The following is a 15,541-nucleotide window of genomic DNA, read 5'->3' as shown; positions in this document are numbered from 1 at the left end:
CTGATAACATAATTTCTAAATATTAAATTTGTTGTTATGATCAGTTACTAAGCCTGTTTAACCAGTGCTGTTTTTACTTTCGCATTAGTTGTAGACTTTAATTTTCACACTAAAACGTTGGCGGCTTCTCTGGCGCACTGCAGCATCCGGGCCACTAGGAGGAGCTGTAGCTATGAAAATGTCTCGTCAGGCGTCTACTTGTAGTTGCAGCTACTAAGCACGACTGGCAGCAAGAACCGCCCCCCTGACTGCAGCAGGTGTGTTTTGTACTAAACACGAAGGAGAAGAAAACCCTCTGGATGTCGTGTCGGCACCAAAAGTGGAAAATGAAAAGTAAAGGAGTTTGAGGAAGGAAAAGGAAAAATACCGGGTAAGGCATACATTTCTAACTTTGTGTCACTCTTTCTCTTCTTATCTTGCGGGCTTGGTGTGACGTGGACAAATGTTGTACAGTACGTCTTGACGTCCTGCTGGGACAGGTGTATCCAGCCTGACAGGTGTTCCTCTCCGTTCTCTTCCTTGTTTCTAAACTAACATATTTGCGCTTCGAGGTGCGATGCTCATGTATCTAAATGTAAATAAAAAGTTGTGTTTTTTTGTTGTTGTTGTTGTTTTTGCTATAATGTTAAGCATGAACAGACATTTCATACGCTGTGCCTTTAAGTCGTCTTGTTCTTTTATCTATACTGTGGTAAACCTGATCAACAAGATGCGTTGTTTCCTGTTATATACAAACTAACAGCAACAAATAAGACATGATAAAATCTTCTAACATTTGAATTGTCTATTTGAGGGTGTTTTATGTTTTTTTGATCGTTTATATTCCAAATAATAGATTATTGCAGGTGATATTAACATTATGACTTTAAACAAGGGACTTCCTCGTTGAATATGGGGATGGTAATGTGGTGATGAATCTACACAGGAAAACCACTGACACGTTGCCACTTCAAAAGTCTACACACCCTATGAGGTTTTTCATTTCCTACAGGTTATTCGCTTTCTTTTCACAAATTCTCACTTTGATTAAGGTCTTCACTTTAACTAGGCCATTCCAACATGTCAAAACGGTTTGGCATTTTTACTTTCCAGTCAGCAAAATAAAACTCAGTTCGAGCTGCAATTACCACGACTTAAAAATAAAAACAACAAACATAAGCAAAAAAAACCCCATAATTTTAAATATCTATGATAGGAAATTTGTTGTAATTTATTAAAGAACCATCATTTTATCTTTATTTTGAGAATTTAAAATGAAGATTAAAAAAAAGGATGGATCTTTTCTAGATAATAGATTATTGCAGGTTAGGATGGCAATGTGCAGATTCATCTAATCTAATAATTAGATCTTATTTTACATCTAATAAGAAAATCAGATCTAATTAATACTACTTTTAGTGTCATGCTTTGTGGGAATTCAGTGAAAATATTGTAGAGATATATATCTAAATTTCAAAACACTGGCTGGTTCTCTTTCATTTTTAGCCAACATTATTAAGAGCCATTTTGCCATCTTTGGACTATTTTGGTAACATAGTCACTTGATTGAGCTGTTAGATGGCACTGGAAAATACACAATGATGCCCAAATGGGCATTGTTATTAACGCCTTGAAATTGGGCCTCTGTCTCTTTAAAAACTCCTGAAACTCTGCTTTGAAGGAGCCGTCACATCGCTTATCTATTAACCCTTTAACAACGCTTTTACCAGCGTTGCACTGAGAAGCAGCTCATATGATGAGCTCAGCAGATGCACAGTTTTACCAGGTGTTTGCTAATTGCTGCTGGCTAGTCTGCAGGAGCTGAGTGGAGGAGTCACGGGGAGGTGCTGGTCTGCGAGGCAGAAGCTTGGAAACTGCAGCTCTGAGGAGGAGCTTCGTACTCAAAGGCGATTCTAGGTCCACCCAGGCATTTTGCACAACTCAATGGTTGCCACGGGAAATTAAAGGATTTCTCAAAGACTTTGTATAAAAAGAAACACCTCACTAAGTTATTTCCTGTTTGTGTCTGCTTTTCTGAACCCCCACCAGTTGCTCCATGTGACATCATCTAAGAGACACTGTGCTGCTGGAGGACAACCATGAGGCGGACCACGCAGATCGACGTCAAGCGCGCCCTCGTTCTGACGGCCACCTTCAGCTTCCTCTGCTGCTGCTCTAAAGCATGTCTGCTCCCCTTCCTCACCCTGTACTTCCGCCAGCTGGGCCTGTCTCCATCCATGACTGGCATCGTCATGGCCACCAAGCACTCCGTAACCCTGGTGTGGAGTCCAGCCGCCGGACTCCTCTCCAAGCGCTACAACAAGAGACGGGTGGTGATAAATTGCTCGCTCGTGTTTTCTGCTGCGGCCGTTCTGCTGCTGCTGCTTCTCCCGTCTGCAGGGACGCCTGGCGCACAGAGCAGCACCTGTAACACCTCTAACCTGAGCTCTGGTTCTGGCCAAAGTCAGTTGAATGTTACCCCTAGTACTAGGAGTCAGATGTTGCCAACACATACAAATTTAGTCATTGCGACGTCGCCTAATAACTCTATCAATGAGTGGAAACTTGGTCCTGTAACAACTCCGCCTAATCGTAATCATACAGAACACTCTGAAGTTCCTGTTTCACAAGGAAACTCATCGGACGTGCCAATCATCAGTCAGACAGTAGCGAGTGTTGAGCATTCCACCGTCAGCTCCTTAGTGACTTCAGCAAGGAATAAGAGGTCTGTGATCACATCGGACCGCTTTGAGGATGAACAGAAGGGCAGTTCGGGATTTCTCGCGAGCCTTAAGGAGATGGACATTCAGAACCAGCTCTTCTACTTGACGCTCATCATTGTGTTGGTGTGGGAGTTTGCATCAGCTCCTCTTGAGTGGACAGCCAATGACGGGCTTTATGAGTATCTGGACTACGCAGACGCCTCAGACCGCCATGGCAGCGCCGATGTATGGGGTCTGCTCGGGGCGGTATGCGGGGTCGGGGGAGCCGGGCTTGTGGTCGCCCAGCTCAGTTGTCACGTAGCAGCCACTCACGCTTCCAGAAGCGCGGTGCATTTTTATTCCTACGCAGGCCTGGCAGCTCTAGCCCTGCCTGTAGGCGTCTACCTCCCTCTGTACCTGAACAGAAAGCGAGACAGGGCCAATGGGCTCCTTAAGGGTGTGCAGCTGGTTCACGGCTCCCCCCACGCTCTACTCTGCGCCTTCACCATCGTCCTGGTCGGGGTGGTGAATTCGGCTGTGGAGAACTTCCTCCTTTGGCAGATGGAGGATCACGGGAGCACTGAGCTGCACATGGGACTATCCCTCGCTCTTTCTTTGCTCTCACAGGCAGTCTTCCCCCTCCTAGCTGGGAGAGTATCCAAACTTCTAAGCCCAGGGAGGGTTCTCGTCGTTGGGACCGCCAGTCTCGGGTTGCAGTGCTTCTACTACTCCTTCCTCTGGGGACCCTGGGCGGCCTTTCCTGCACAGGTGCTGAGTACTTTCAGCAGCGGCGCCGTCTGGTGGGCTGTGAGGATCCAATCCGAGGACGTCGCAACACCAGGGGCCGAAAGAAGCGTCAGGAGGGTCTACGGTTGCCTGTGCCTGCACCTTGGGAGTGGACTCGGGAGTTTTGCCAGCGGGTTTGTGGCGCAGAGATTTGGGGTGACATGGTTGTTCAGAGGGGTTGCCATAGGAATTATGGCGTGGTGTGCGTGTCTTCCTCTTCTGCAGTGGAAAGCCCCACTCCAGCGCAGGATTAACTACTCGCGCCTTTTGGCAGCCGACGCAAGCGAGGCCAGTGACTCCGAATCTGAGCCAGAGAGAGACTGGCTGGATAAGGCCATGGAGGACGACCGAGGCAATAACAACTACGAAAGGCGAATCGGACACTAAAACTGAGATCAGAATTAGCTCTGATCAGTAATGAACTGGTTAAATCCACCTGAGCTAAAAATGTCCTTCATTTTCGGTGTTGCACCAACGACAACACTTCCCTTAATTGCCTATTTGAGTTTCTTCAAGTCGTTCAGGATATGCCTGTACCATCTTTCTACATCTGCAGACTGAGACTTTTGCTCATTCTTCTTTGAATAAAGCCTCAAAGTCAGTCAGGTTGGAAGGAGAGCATTTGTGAAGATCATATTTTGAGTCAAATTCAGAGATTCTCAGTTGGATTTAGGTCTTCACATTGACTGGGCCAATCCGACACATAAACATGTGTAGAACATGTTTTAAAACCCTACCTTTTTAACAGGTAGGGTTGTTAATTTTTTATTTTTTTTTCTTGATACTGCTCCATCCCTGCAGAACCAAATCATCCCCCACATGCGGCAACCGCCACGTTTTGTGGTGGTAATGATGTGTTCAGGTTCATATGCATTGTGTCCAGTAAGGCATATTTTGACTTTAATAATTAGGGGCATGTACTTTAGAGGCAGCAACTACTTCCTTTTTGAAATATGTGTGACATATTTTCTTGACTATTTTATTATCGTTACAAAAAATAAAAAATAAAATGGTTCAAATTTAGAATCAGAGATCAAATGTAAGTGAGCAACAGCCTAGACAAGTCCAGTTGGTGCATCTATAATCAAACTTGTCCAAAATATATTTTTAGAAGACAGTTTATGTCGGCATTGGAATAGATACATTTCCCCATCAGATTTGCAACATTGCCTGACTTGTCACCCCTTATTACCACACGCCAGGTGACGATACTTGATTTTCTCCCCTGACTGGTCCCATTACCATCCAGAATTGCATTGCAATTTAATTTTAGCAAAACCTTACCAGCATCCTGCAGATGCTGGAATTCGGTAGAGCTTCAAGCTTTCTAGTGAAAAAGAAAAATGCTCTGGGGAGGAAGGGATGAAGAGATTGAGAGTTTTTGGTAGAGCTTCAAGCTCTACTGAATGATTCTGGTTATATAACTCTAATAACTAAATTAACTGATTATGATTCTGCTATTCATCTCTGAGCCTCGTAAGAGTTTAGATGTACATATTTGCAAAGGTAAGGGTTGCATAGGATTAGTCGTTTTTTAAAAACAAAGAAGCAAGATTATAAGGACCAAAAATCCAACCTCAGCTCAACAGCTTAGACCTCATGAGAGCAGAAACACAGCAGCCTCTTAGTGCAGAGTAAACTCAGGGCTTGTTCAGAGGGCTAGGCCAAATTGGACTAGCATCCTGTTACATCCCCACCCAATCAGGGCTCTTCATCCTCCTCCACCTCTGACTGCTGCAGCCATCTTTTCTGTCCCTCACACTTGACACTAAACTGTGAAAATGTAGGATTAAACAGACGGAGATGCGCTCGTTCTTTGACTGTATATATTTAACTTTAACTTAAGCACTATTTAGATGATTGCTTCTGGGCATCTGTTTTGGACATTGCTGTCAAAGCTGTTTTTCAAAATGAGTTTGTGCGAGAGACACCTCGTGTTAGATGCTTTATTTTGATCTGTTCATGTTAACAGGCGTGAACTTGAAGCTTGTCAGCAAGTGTTGGGATCTCTGGGAAGTCTAACGTTCCACCTCTATCAATGCTGATCAATGTGCAAAGGCAGTTGTTGCGCAATGGAAATTGAGATTTCTGTTTATGCATTGATGCCAAATTAATATCTCTTATACTGTATTTACAGTCTAATAAATATATTTGAACATAAACGCATTGTGACGAGAGATTCTTGAGGCCAAAAGCCCTTAAAATTCTTCATAGAGATTAAGATTGTGATGCATTTTTAATTGAGTCAATACAACATAGTGCAAATTATTAAGAGAAAGGAAAGTAATCCATGATGCTAGTTCATCAAAAACATACTAAGAGTGTTGCTTTGATTCTTTAATCCATGTTTGAGAAATCCCTGAATCTCCCATGGCAACCATTCAGCTGTGCAAGACGTCTGGTTGGCTCTCGCTCCTCCTCCTCCTCCTTGGAGCTGCAGTTTCCACCTTTTGGAAACCTCTGCCTCACAGAGCACCCCTACCCCGTGACTCCCCTCTCGCAACTCCTTAAGACTAGCCAGCAGCAATTATAAACCACGTGGTGGTTCACTTAGCTCATTACACAAGCTGCTTCTCAGTGCAATGCTGATAAAATCATTAAAGGGTTAATAGAGGAGCCATGTTACAACTTCCTGAAGGTGGAGTTTCTGAAAGAGCAAGAGTTTCTTAAAGCGACATAGGCCCAATTTCGAGGCGTTAAATTACTAAGTCAAATTTCTTTTAAGTCGTATTTGATATGCACACCATTTTTATAACAACTGAAGTCACCATACTTACTTAATTATGCAATAAAATGGCATTATGTAGCTGGAAAAGTCCCAATAAGCAGTCGGGCTTCTGCCTGTACAGTGTATATAACCTGTTGGTTCCACTGCATGCAGATTAATTTTTGCTTCGATCTCCCTGGAAGACTGGTGCTACAATTTTCAGCATGCTGTCGAAAGCTATATTCAGTCAGGTGATAATGTAAAACACAGAGGTACAAGAAGAAGATGGCTGGTGGTTTATGGTCCCTGGAAAGCCTGTAAATGTGAGTTGTGAAGCATTTTGGATTGTGGGAAAGTTTCCGACAATGTACCAGTAGGTGGCGCCCCTGAGAACAGATAATTACCCGGAGAGGCTGAGCGCTGACTGGATTCATCATCTGGCCGCTCCGCTCTCATTTTCTTCCAACACTGCACGGAGTCTGTTGATTTGTATTTGATAACACTACACAGACTTAACGTCTGAATCTACTCTGCAGCCTCAACAAAAGACGCCATTTATTTTACAAACATGGAAAAAGAAAGGAGATCCTCTCAACAGTACGGAGCGCTGGACGAGCACGGAGTGACGGAGAAACCAAGTGAGTTTATCTGACTGGAATCATTTTTATTTACATTTATACGTACTTTTATTTGTTTATTATTTACATTAAGGGAGCGTGATTTTTGAGTCACTTAATGTACTACACTGTCTGAAACACTTTATTGGCTTATAATAATAATAATAATAATAATAATAATAATTGTTATTATTATTATTATTATTATTATTATTAATAATGATAATAATAATAATAATGATTATTATTATTATCATTATTAATAATAATAATAATAATAATAATGATTATTATTATTATTATTATTATTATTATTATTATTATTAAAGTAAATTCTAAAAAATAATTTGACCCTTATTGCTGAGAAAATCTAAGGTTTCTCGAAGGGTTCAGTTCGTTTGACAGTGCGAAAGTGAAACGCACCAGCTGAAAATGTAACAACATTTTCCGATTTCGAACTGGTGAAAGTACCCTTAGCACCTTTGGACTCAGCACAGCATCAATAATAGGAACTGTTCAGTACTTGTGAGAAATATTTCCTGAAAATTTATACTCATTATTAGAACAAGATGACATTTGGAAATTGTTTTTCAACCTTCAAAGGTTGGTGTAAAGTTTTTCTCCTCATTTTTTTTTTTTTGTAAGCCACACCCACTTAAGTTAATCATTACACTACTGATGAGAACATATCCAGGCCACTGTCATGGTTATATTTATGAAGTTTTGTATCTAAAAAGCTATGTTTTTTTTTTTTTTTTTTGTTTTTTTTTTTTTTACGTACGTTTTATTCATTCTCTTGTTACAGCTGAGGGGTTTGAGCAACCAAACCGCAGAATAGCACTAGCATAACATGATGTAATCTGAGAGTAACGCAGTCAAACCTGATTATTTCTTGCCCTCGATACACTAACACATTTCTCAAAGTTTAAAACTCCTCATCTTTTGATTTTTCTGCTTGTCGATTCATTTCGTCTTGTGTCCCCCCCCCCCCCCCCCTGCCTTTCAGCAGAAAATGTCATCTCGATGGCCGACTCTACGGTCACAGTGGAGGACATCGAAGGGGAGTTGTTCAAGATTGAACGGATACGCGAGATCCTCGTACGAAGAGAATCAGAGCTAAGATACATGTAAAATGTTTTTGTTTATGCTAAATAGATTAGCAAGCATATTTGCAATTATTTATTGATTTCTCCCCTCCAGGGGGTCTTTTTGTGGGCTCTAGTGTCCCTTATATGACAGTAGGCTGACAGGAAAGGGGGAGACAGAGGGGGGAAGACATGCGGCAAATGTCGCCAGCTCCGGAAATCGAACCCGCGACGGCCGCGTTGAGGACTAAAGGCCTCCAAATGTGGGTTGCGCTATTCCCTACGCCACCACAGCACGCCCCTATTTCCAATTATTTTACTTTTCCCCCCAGATTTCATTTTGAGTCTTTATTTGTTTTATCTGTGGATCAGCAGTCATGAATGACAAAACATTTTAATATGCTTTCACTTTACTTCCACCCTGAATTGTCTTTATGTAAATCCCCTCCCAAAAATCAGTGAAATTTGTTCCAAAATGACAAAATATGAAAATGTTTTGCATTCATGTCCCTCATCAATAAACACAAAATGACTTTATTTTTCATTCGGCATGTTTTTTTTTAATGACTACTGCGTGAACAAGCGTATTCAGGTGCGACTATGTTTGTCCACAATAAGTCCCTTGTGTAATTTAGTTTTTTCACCTTTAGCAAAATATCGACAAAGTTTTATGCACATTCGTAGTGGAAACTTAGCTACAGACAAATAATTTAAGTAAAAATCGTCCTTGCTCTCAATATTAATCTGAAACAATACATTGAGCTGTTCAAGCTCAAATGAGAGAAATGGAGCCAAAACTTGCTTTAACTTGACGCTGTTAACAATATCGGCTTGACGGACAAAACGTGTCTTTGGTATCATTTCATCATCTACTTATTATTCATTTGCTGCCTCAAGCACAGCAAAACATTGTGTTAAAATCCCCTGATTACCCCCAAGACGGTCGTCGCTGTCCTTCGGGAAGAAGTTGTGAAGCGCCACAAGCAGCCATGTGCACGACAGCAAAATAGACCGTGGGCATCATTAAAACTGTAGCAAGCTGCCAGAACCCTCTCATTGTTTTTAATTATTTTTGCTCGTTTTCTGCAGAGACCTCATTATTTTTGACACTTTGCAACAGGGAGAGGGGGTTGGAGGCGGTTAGTGATTAGGAAGCATGTTGGAGTCGGTGTAATGGAGGCACAACGTGATTGAGACAATGCACCTATTATTATTATTTTTTCTTTTTTTCAGACCGGTGGCGTTATTTTATGTAAACACCATTAATCAAACTCAGCTCATGTTTCTTGAAGCAGAGGTTAGCCTGGGACGTCTATCTGAGCTGTCAGCAATCTTGCTTTGACGCTACGTGACGTTTAGCTTTACGTAGATGATGTTCGGCCAGGACAGCATTCATTTGAGAACGTTATCCAAGTCAGTGTCTTACAAAAACAAAAGGCGGCCTAAAAATAAAAGGAACAAATTAATAAAAAGAAGCACTTCACGACAGCAGTTAGCTTTCTGCTGTAGCTTAGCTGTAATGCTAAGCTATGTGGGTGATTCCCTGAATTCGGTGCATTTTGGGCTACCAGGTTACTAAAAAATATACCACAAAAAATTGTGTTTTTGAACACCGCATCTATTGAAGGACTCTTTGAACCTCCAAGAAAATATGTCTCCCCACCTTATGCATGAAATCCCAAAACATTAATACGAATTTCTTTGTTATTTAGGTTGCTTTAAATTCAACCCCGTAACGGGACAATTTCATTCCTCTATCAGCAGGGGGGGGGGGGGGAGTTAGGACAATTCTAAGGGCCCTTGACCGACAGGGGGCCCTCCACATAATAGTTTTGTTTTTGTTTTATTCTTCACAGAAATAGAAAGAAATTTGGGGCCTTGTCAATTTTTATCAATGAGCCAAGTTTCCGTGTCTATCAGTATAACTCAATAACATAATTAAACTCATTTTTCCAGTTCCTTTGAGATCACCTGTCCTTTTGATTAAAATACTTGTAAGTATATTTTGTTTGATTGTGAATCATAATAATTAAACTGATAAGTAGAATATGGCAACATGATGTAAAAGTGCTTTTCAATAAATCATGAAAATACACTTTAAAACAAATATTAAACCAGGCTTTTTTTTACATTTTTGTCTCATTCTTCAAACTTTGCATACAGTCCAACAAATATTAGTTTAATATTTGCTGTTATTATAACCTAACGGGCTTTTACAACGGGGTTGAAGATTTTCACTAAAAGTTGTTGTCATAAGTTCACATCAGCTGGGGTGTGGAGCAACATTTGATGATGAAAACAAGAAATTTCGAATATTTTTCAAAGACAATTCTTTACTTTTTCCCAAACAACAATAAATATCATTTACCTGCGCAACGGTGTTGAAAGGCTGAGCTTGACGATGAAGATTTATGGATAAAAATAATCCAATATAGGCAAGAAACTTTCCTAACACTTAAATCTCTTTACAGTGTGAGGGAGAAAAGACTTAATGATGTCACTTCCAGGTTGCTGAGGAAATTGGACTGAACCATAATTTATCAAAAGGAGGGATTGGTATGCTGTTACAGGGTTGAACAAAACTGGAGGGACATGATTAGAAAGTGCTATTTTATAAATAACTCATGCATTTTTCTCATATTTCTTTAATTTAGGTTAAAGTTTACCTATAAAAATGTTTATATCAGTAGAAATAACATGCAGTTACTGGCTATTTTTACTGGTTTCATATTCAGTGAAAACTTAACGTTGGTCGGCGGGGACATGCTCATTTGGCCTCTACGCTTCAACACCCCATAAAATTTTTCAAAGCATAATTTTTAGAATATATTTGCATGTTACAGTACCAAGACACACGGATATTTCCGGGCAACATTTTTCTGCTCATGTCTAGCATGGTTACCTTTTAATTCTTTGGTTTTTGGCTCAGGATGGATGACATCCAGCTCTGTAAAGAAATTACAAGGCTGAAACAGGAGCTGCAGAAACTCGTCACAACTCCAGGTAAATTGAAAAATATGTTGTCCTTTTTTTTAAAATCTCTTTCTTTGTGCAGTCATTTCACACATTCTTGCCAACCCACTCACATCTTTTTCACGAAAGGCGTCCAGCTAAGAGAGCTTTTGACCTTCTAATCTGTTATGAATTTCTATATTGCTGTAAGCAGAGATTACATTTGGAAAGTATGTGAGACCGGGTCGTTTTGAATTTGAGCCAGATTTCTTTTTTTCTTTTTTTTTTTTTTTATTTCACTTAATTTCAGATTTTCTTACATTTTGTGCCTCAAACGTTTCAGACCAGTAAAGAAATTCCTTAAGTTTTGAGTTATGCCTTTTCATAGCTCAGTAAAAGGGTTTTTATTATTATTATTATTATTATTATTATTATTATTATTATTATTTAAAAAATGCTATTTCAACATTTCAGATTTATATCACTAATCAATGGAGCCTTTTGTGATCCGGTTTCAGTCCAACCAAATGATATTAGTTAGATTTTGAAACGGGAACGGTAAACTATTTCAAACGGAAGTGGAAAATATCCAAATAGAAAAAAAATCTCTCTTAATTTACAAACTAATCCCAAATCATCCGTAGTTTTCATTTGAATACCTGGAATTGTTTGGGATGATGAAGCCCGTCTTGTGACTGTTAAACAGATAAAGACAAGTCCGCAGAAGACGGAGAGAAGGAAGAGGAACTGTTGAAGCAGATAAACAAGCTGGTGGAGACCAGAGACTTCCTGGTGGACGATGTGGAGTTTGAACGGCTCAGGTGAGGCTAACGAACCAACAACACTTTGAGGTTCCAGAACGGAAAAGCTTCATTGTGAAAGCAGAAGATCCCAGTTGACAGAGGAAGATGTTTAGTTTAGATAGGTGATTTCACTAACTTCAAGTTTTTAGTGTCTTGGCTCATTTTGGATCAGTTTCGTGGTGACAGAATCTATCAGAAGATTTAGTGAAATGTTTGACATAAATTACTTTTTCACTGTGTAAAATACCTATTTTAGAGTCAGCTATTTACTTGGACTCTTTTTTTTTTTGGTCCCCTCTCTTCAAAGCTGTTCTTTGTATTATGTTCATGCACTTCATTCCTTATTAGTCGGCTCCTCTAACTGCTCTTGCTAAAATATTTTATGACCTGCACCATAAAAATGAAATCTTCAATTTTGCAAAAGAGATTTATTGCTATTGTTATTGGGTGCTGTGACAAATTGATATTTTTGCAGGAATTGATCTATTTTGTCTCACTTTGCATTAAATAAACATAGTATCCGAGCAAACAAAATTCAGAAAAAAAACGGCTCAAAGAGAAGACAAATCTGAGCTGGGGAAAACATGTTGACGTCGAATGAAAGTGGCCCGAGAATGAAGCCTTGAGGAACTCCACATGTGAGTTTAAAATTCAAATTCAAATATACTTTAAAACAAACAAACAAAAAAGTATTTTTGAAAATGACTGAAATTGAATTTGAAATTCACATGTGGGGTTCCTCAGGGTTTCATTCTCATCCCTTTTTATTCAACATCAACATGTTTTCCCCAGCTCAAATTTCTCGTACTATGCTGATGACACAATCTTATATGTCTAACAAGACAATAATGGTGGGACTTATGGGTCTTTAACGGGGAAGAGCTGTTCAAATGATCAATTTTTTTTAAAGAACCAGCCATTTTATCCTAACTTAGTTTTATATTCATTGTTCTTGAGGGCGAATTTCACATAAAAAGGCTAAATCGTCTCTATAAAGTAGAAGACTGCATAATGTTCCTGCAGAAAGAATATACATTTTTTGATAAAATCATTTGATAAAATAATTTCCAAATATAAATGTCAAATATGCACAATTTTGTGTTGTGTAAGTTTTGATGTTTTGTTTGCCATTTGTTTATTTTGTGGGGTTAAATCAGCTGTCTGCCCGATAAGACAGCACATGGTGTAAATAAATGACTTTGAGTGACATTTCAATTTCCGCTGGGACGCTTCATAGGCTGCGTGGTGAGTATTTACAGCAGAAATAAAAACGCAAAATGAGAACAGAGCTGCCCAGTGGTTTGCCGGTCCCGTCTGTGGTAGTTTACCGGTGCATGAAATGAAGCATTAAAACCATGTCGCAGAACAGTGAGGTCCGGAAAATATTGTCTTCTTCAGGGAAAGAGAGGAAGACAAGGAGATGGCAGCTTTTCTGGAGTCCAAATTTCCTAGTTCTTTGGCCGAAAAAGGTGAGTTAAACAAGTCACGGAATACAACTGCTATGTGAAGATGTGAATTTTACAACGTGACTAACCGGGATTCCGCCGATGCACTGAGAAAGTTGCATTTGATCACAAGAAAATAAATGCGACAGACAAACTTTTAATACATTGTTTTCCCACTCATTGCATCTTTCTCTGCTCCACGGGAAGTTACATTCTATGAATAGAGAAATTCAGATCTCGTGGGTAATAACGATTTTCCGTTCTTTTGCCTCGTTCAGGTGCTCTGCGAGATCGAAGGGTTGCGTCACAATCCCAGCAGACGTCCAGTCCGTTTCTCACTAAAGCCGGACTGACATTGCTGAAAGATTGCTGCGGCTTCACCTGCTCCGTCATGTGAAGGAGTAAAATACTGCATGTGTGTATGCGTGCGTATGTGTGTGTGTGTGTGTGGAAACACAAACGGGACTCCTCAGTGTTTTTACGTAGCCGTTCTGTGGGTTTCCTTTAATGACAAATGATTCTTTAAGTGTTCAACCTCTTGAGCATTTACCGCATCGCTGCCACACTGGAGTTTCATGGACAGAAAAACAAAACGTCAAACATGATTGCGAGATGTGGCGTTTGAATGTCTGTACACCTAAAATGTGAAAAGTGCGGTGTGCGTTTGTTTTCAGCAACTTTTTCCTGCAACTGGAGTTGACAAACTAGCACAAGTTCAGTCAAACTGGATGGAAATTGGACCAGATTTCACAAAGTGCTCACAGGGGGCAGTAGCCCAGGGCATCATTTTTGTGGGAAATTCTGGGGCGTCAAAGACTTTTCTTTTTTTTTTATCAATGTGTATTTTGCAAACGTTTTACTTTATATAAAACTCTTAGACCCACATCAGGTGAGTTGTATTAATATTTTGGGGATTTTTAGGAAAATAAACACTAATTATTTAAAAAGTAAAGTTTAATTGTGTAGCACATTTCAGCAACCAGTTGTGAAACATGCAATACATTGACAAAATGTAGCGATTAATGTTACATTTTGTCAAATCCCATCATCAAAATCACCAAGCAAATACAAAATATGTTGTTATGAAACTAAGACAACTGGGGGTACACTTTCCAATCTACATGTTGCTTTCATCTGACCAGAGCGTTGGCTGGTAATTACCTAAATAAATGTCTACAGCATGAAATTCAATAAATTCAGTGGTTGTAACCTCACACAATGTGGAAAAAGTTGAAGGGTTTGTTTTATAATACATTTGAAAATGACTGTACATATGGTCTGCAGTTGGTTTCTATAAATTGCTTCATTCACACAATCTCTTTTAGCATAAGTGATGCTAATTGGCTTCATTACTAATCATCTCTCTTTCCAGTTAAAGTTATTGGTTTGATTATGGCTGCCCTGGTGGTTTAATTAGCCCATCTGTGATGTATCAGACAGAGTAAGTGTAGATCCCTAGAGGGAGAAAAACACTCTTGCCAACCTTAATTTCTGTCGAGTGACTATTAAATTATAAGAACCAATTCTGTAACTGGTTATAATTTCATTTATATGTGTAAATGCACCCTAGTCTTTGTTTTTACACAGATGAAGTGATGGTTTAAATGAAATTCAAGTGTAGTGATGAATCCAAAACTAACATTTGTGCATCGTTTTTACAACATATGGGGGGTTTCCAGAGTCCATTTGTTGCCCTACGATTGACTTGGTGTGGAACCGGATCCTGTTCTTGTTGCCAATAACACAAACAACAAAAATGGAAAAATGGATGGAAAAATTGGAATCACAACATGTCTACTCTATTAACCCTTTAACAATGGTTTTACCAGCATTGCATTGAGTAGTTGCTCCTATAATAAACTCAGGTGTTTGCTAATTGCTGATGGCTAGTCTGAAGGAGCTGAGTGGGTTCCCAAGGAGATTCAAGGATTTCTCAAACATGAATGAAAGAATCAAAGCAACACTCCAGGTATGATTCTGATGAGGGAATAACATGATTATAACATGATGTGAAGCTCAAAAGTTGATTTTACGCAACACTGTGCCTTTAAATAACACTAGGACTAAAACTTTTGAGATTTTTACCTTAAAAAATTGAAAAGTGGGGCGTGCTCCGGTGGCGTAGAGGGTAGCGCGCCCCACGTTTGGCCTTAAGTCCTCGACGCGGCCGTCGCGGGTTCGATTCCCGGACCCGCATGTCTTCCCCTCTCTCCTTCCCCCTTTCCTGTCAGCCTACTGTGGTATAAGGGACACTAGAGCCCACAAAAAGACCCCCTGGTGGGGAAAAATAAAAAATAAAAAAATTGAAAAGTATCCCTTCTGACTATTTGACAAATGTGCCACAGTTAGTGGCGTATCACCAAATATCCAATTAAAATATATCAAATGTGTTTGTAAAAAGAAACAAGTAAAAACATCCTCTGTTGTCCTACATCTTCACTACCATGACGACAGGATCGGGAGGT

The 15,541-nt window shown here is 39.8% G+C and overlaps 2 protein-coding genes across 4 annotated transcripts; both read left to right on the top strand.

Moving 5' to 3' along the window:
• The first annotated feature begins 208 nt into the window (after positions 1-208).
• On the top strand, positions 209-4,068 carry mfsd6l (major facilitator superfamily domain containing 6-like). Of its 3 annotated transcripts, none has more exons than XM_044100511.1 (3): positions 209-370; positions 1,791-1,896; positions 2,029-4,068. In XM_044100511.1, the coding sequence occupies exon 3, from the start codon at positions 2,079-2,081 to the stop codon at positions 3,852-3,854; it is 1,776 nt and encodes a 591-aa protein (XP_043956446.1). In that variant the 5' UTR covers positions 209-370; positions 1,791-1,896; positions 2,029-2,078; the 3' UTR covers positions 3,855-4,068. The 3 variants fall into 3 exon arrangements, with proteins under 3 accessions (XP_043956446.1, XP_043956447.1, XP_043956448.1); XM_044100512.1 differs by having other exon boundaries at positions 1,791-1,926; XM_044100513.1 differs by lacking the exon at positions 1,791-1,896.
• A 2,685-nt stretch (positions 4,069-6,753) lies between these two features.
• On the top strand, positions 6,754-14,346 carry zgc:171844 (uncharacterized protein LOC100151763 homolog). The gene is made up of 7 exons (XM_044100522.1): positions 6,754-6,812; positions 7,355-7,394; positions 7,801-7,918; positions 10,806-10,879; positions 11,535-11,649; positions 13,030-13,100; positions 13,355-14,346. Exons 2-7 carry the CDS (start codon positions 7,361-7,363, stop codon positions 13,471-13,473), a joined length of 531 nt encoding a protein of 176 aa, XP_043956457.1. The 5' UTR covers positions 6,754-6,812; positions 7,355-7,360; the 3' UTR covers positions 13,474-14,346.
• Positions 14,347-15,541: the final 1,195 nt, after the last annotated feature.

The sequence above is a fragment of the Gambusia affinis genome, linkage group LG19 (genome assembly GCF_019740435.1).
Source record: "Gambusia affinis linkage group LG19, SWU_Gaff_1.0, whole genome shotgun sequence".
Lineage (NCBI taxonomy): Eukaryota > Metazoa > Chordata > Actinopteri > Cyprinodontiformes > Poeciliidae > Gambusia > Gambusia affinis.
The sequence above is the reverse complement of the archived record's forward strand: the minus strand, read 5'-3'. Positions and strand labels throughout refer to the sequence as shown.

Excerpts from the sequence above, each read along its gene's own strand:
- mfsd6l (XM_044100513.1), top strand. The coding sequence starts at position 2,079 with ATGAGGCGGACCACGCAGATCGACGTCAAGCGCGCCCTCGTTCTGACG.
- zgc:171844 (XM_044100522.1), top strand. The coding sequence starts at position 7,361 with ATGACATTTGGAAATTGTTTTTCAACCTTCAAAG. Across the intron at positions 7,395-7,800 it reads TTGTTTTTCAACCTTCAAAG|AAAATGTCATCTCGATGGCC; the intron begins GTTGGTGTAAAG and ends GCCTTTCAGCAG. Across the intron at positions 7,919-10,805 it reads GAATCAGAGCTAAGATACAT|GATGGATGACATCCAGCTCT; the intron begins GTAAAATGTTTT and ends TTTTTGGCTCAG.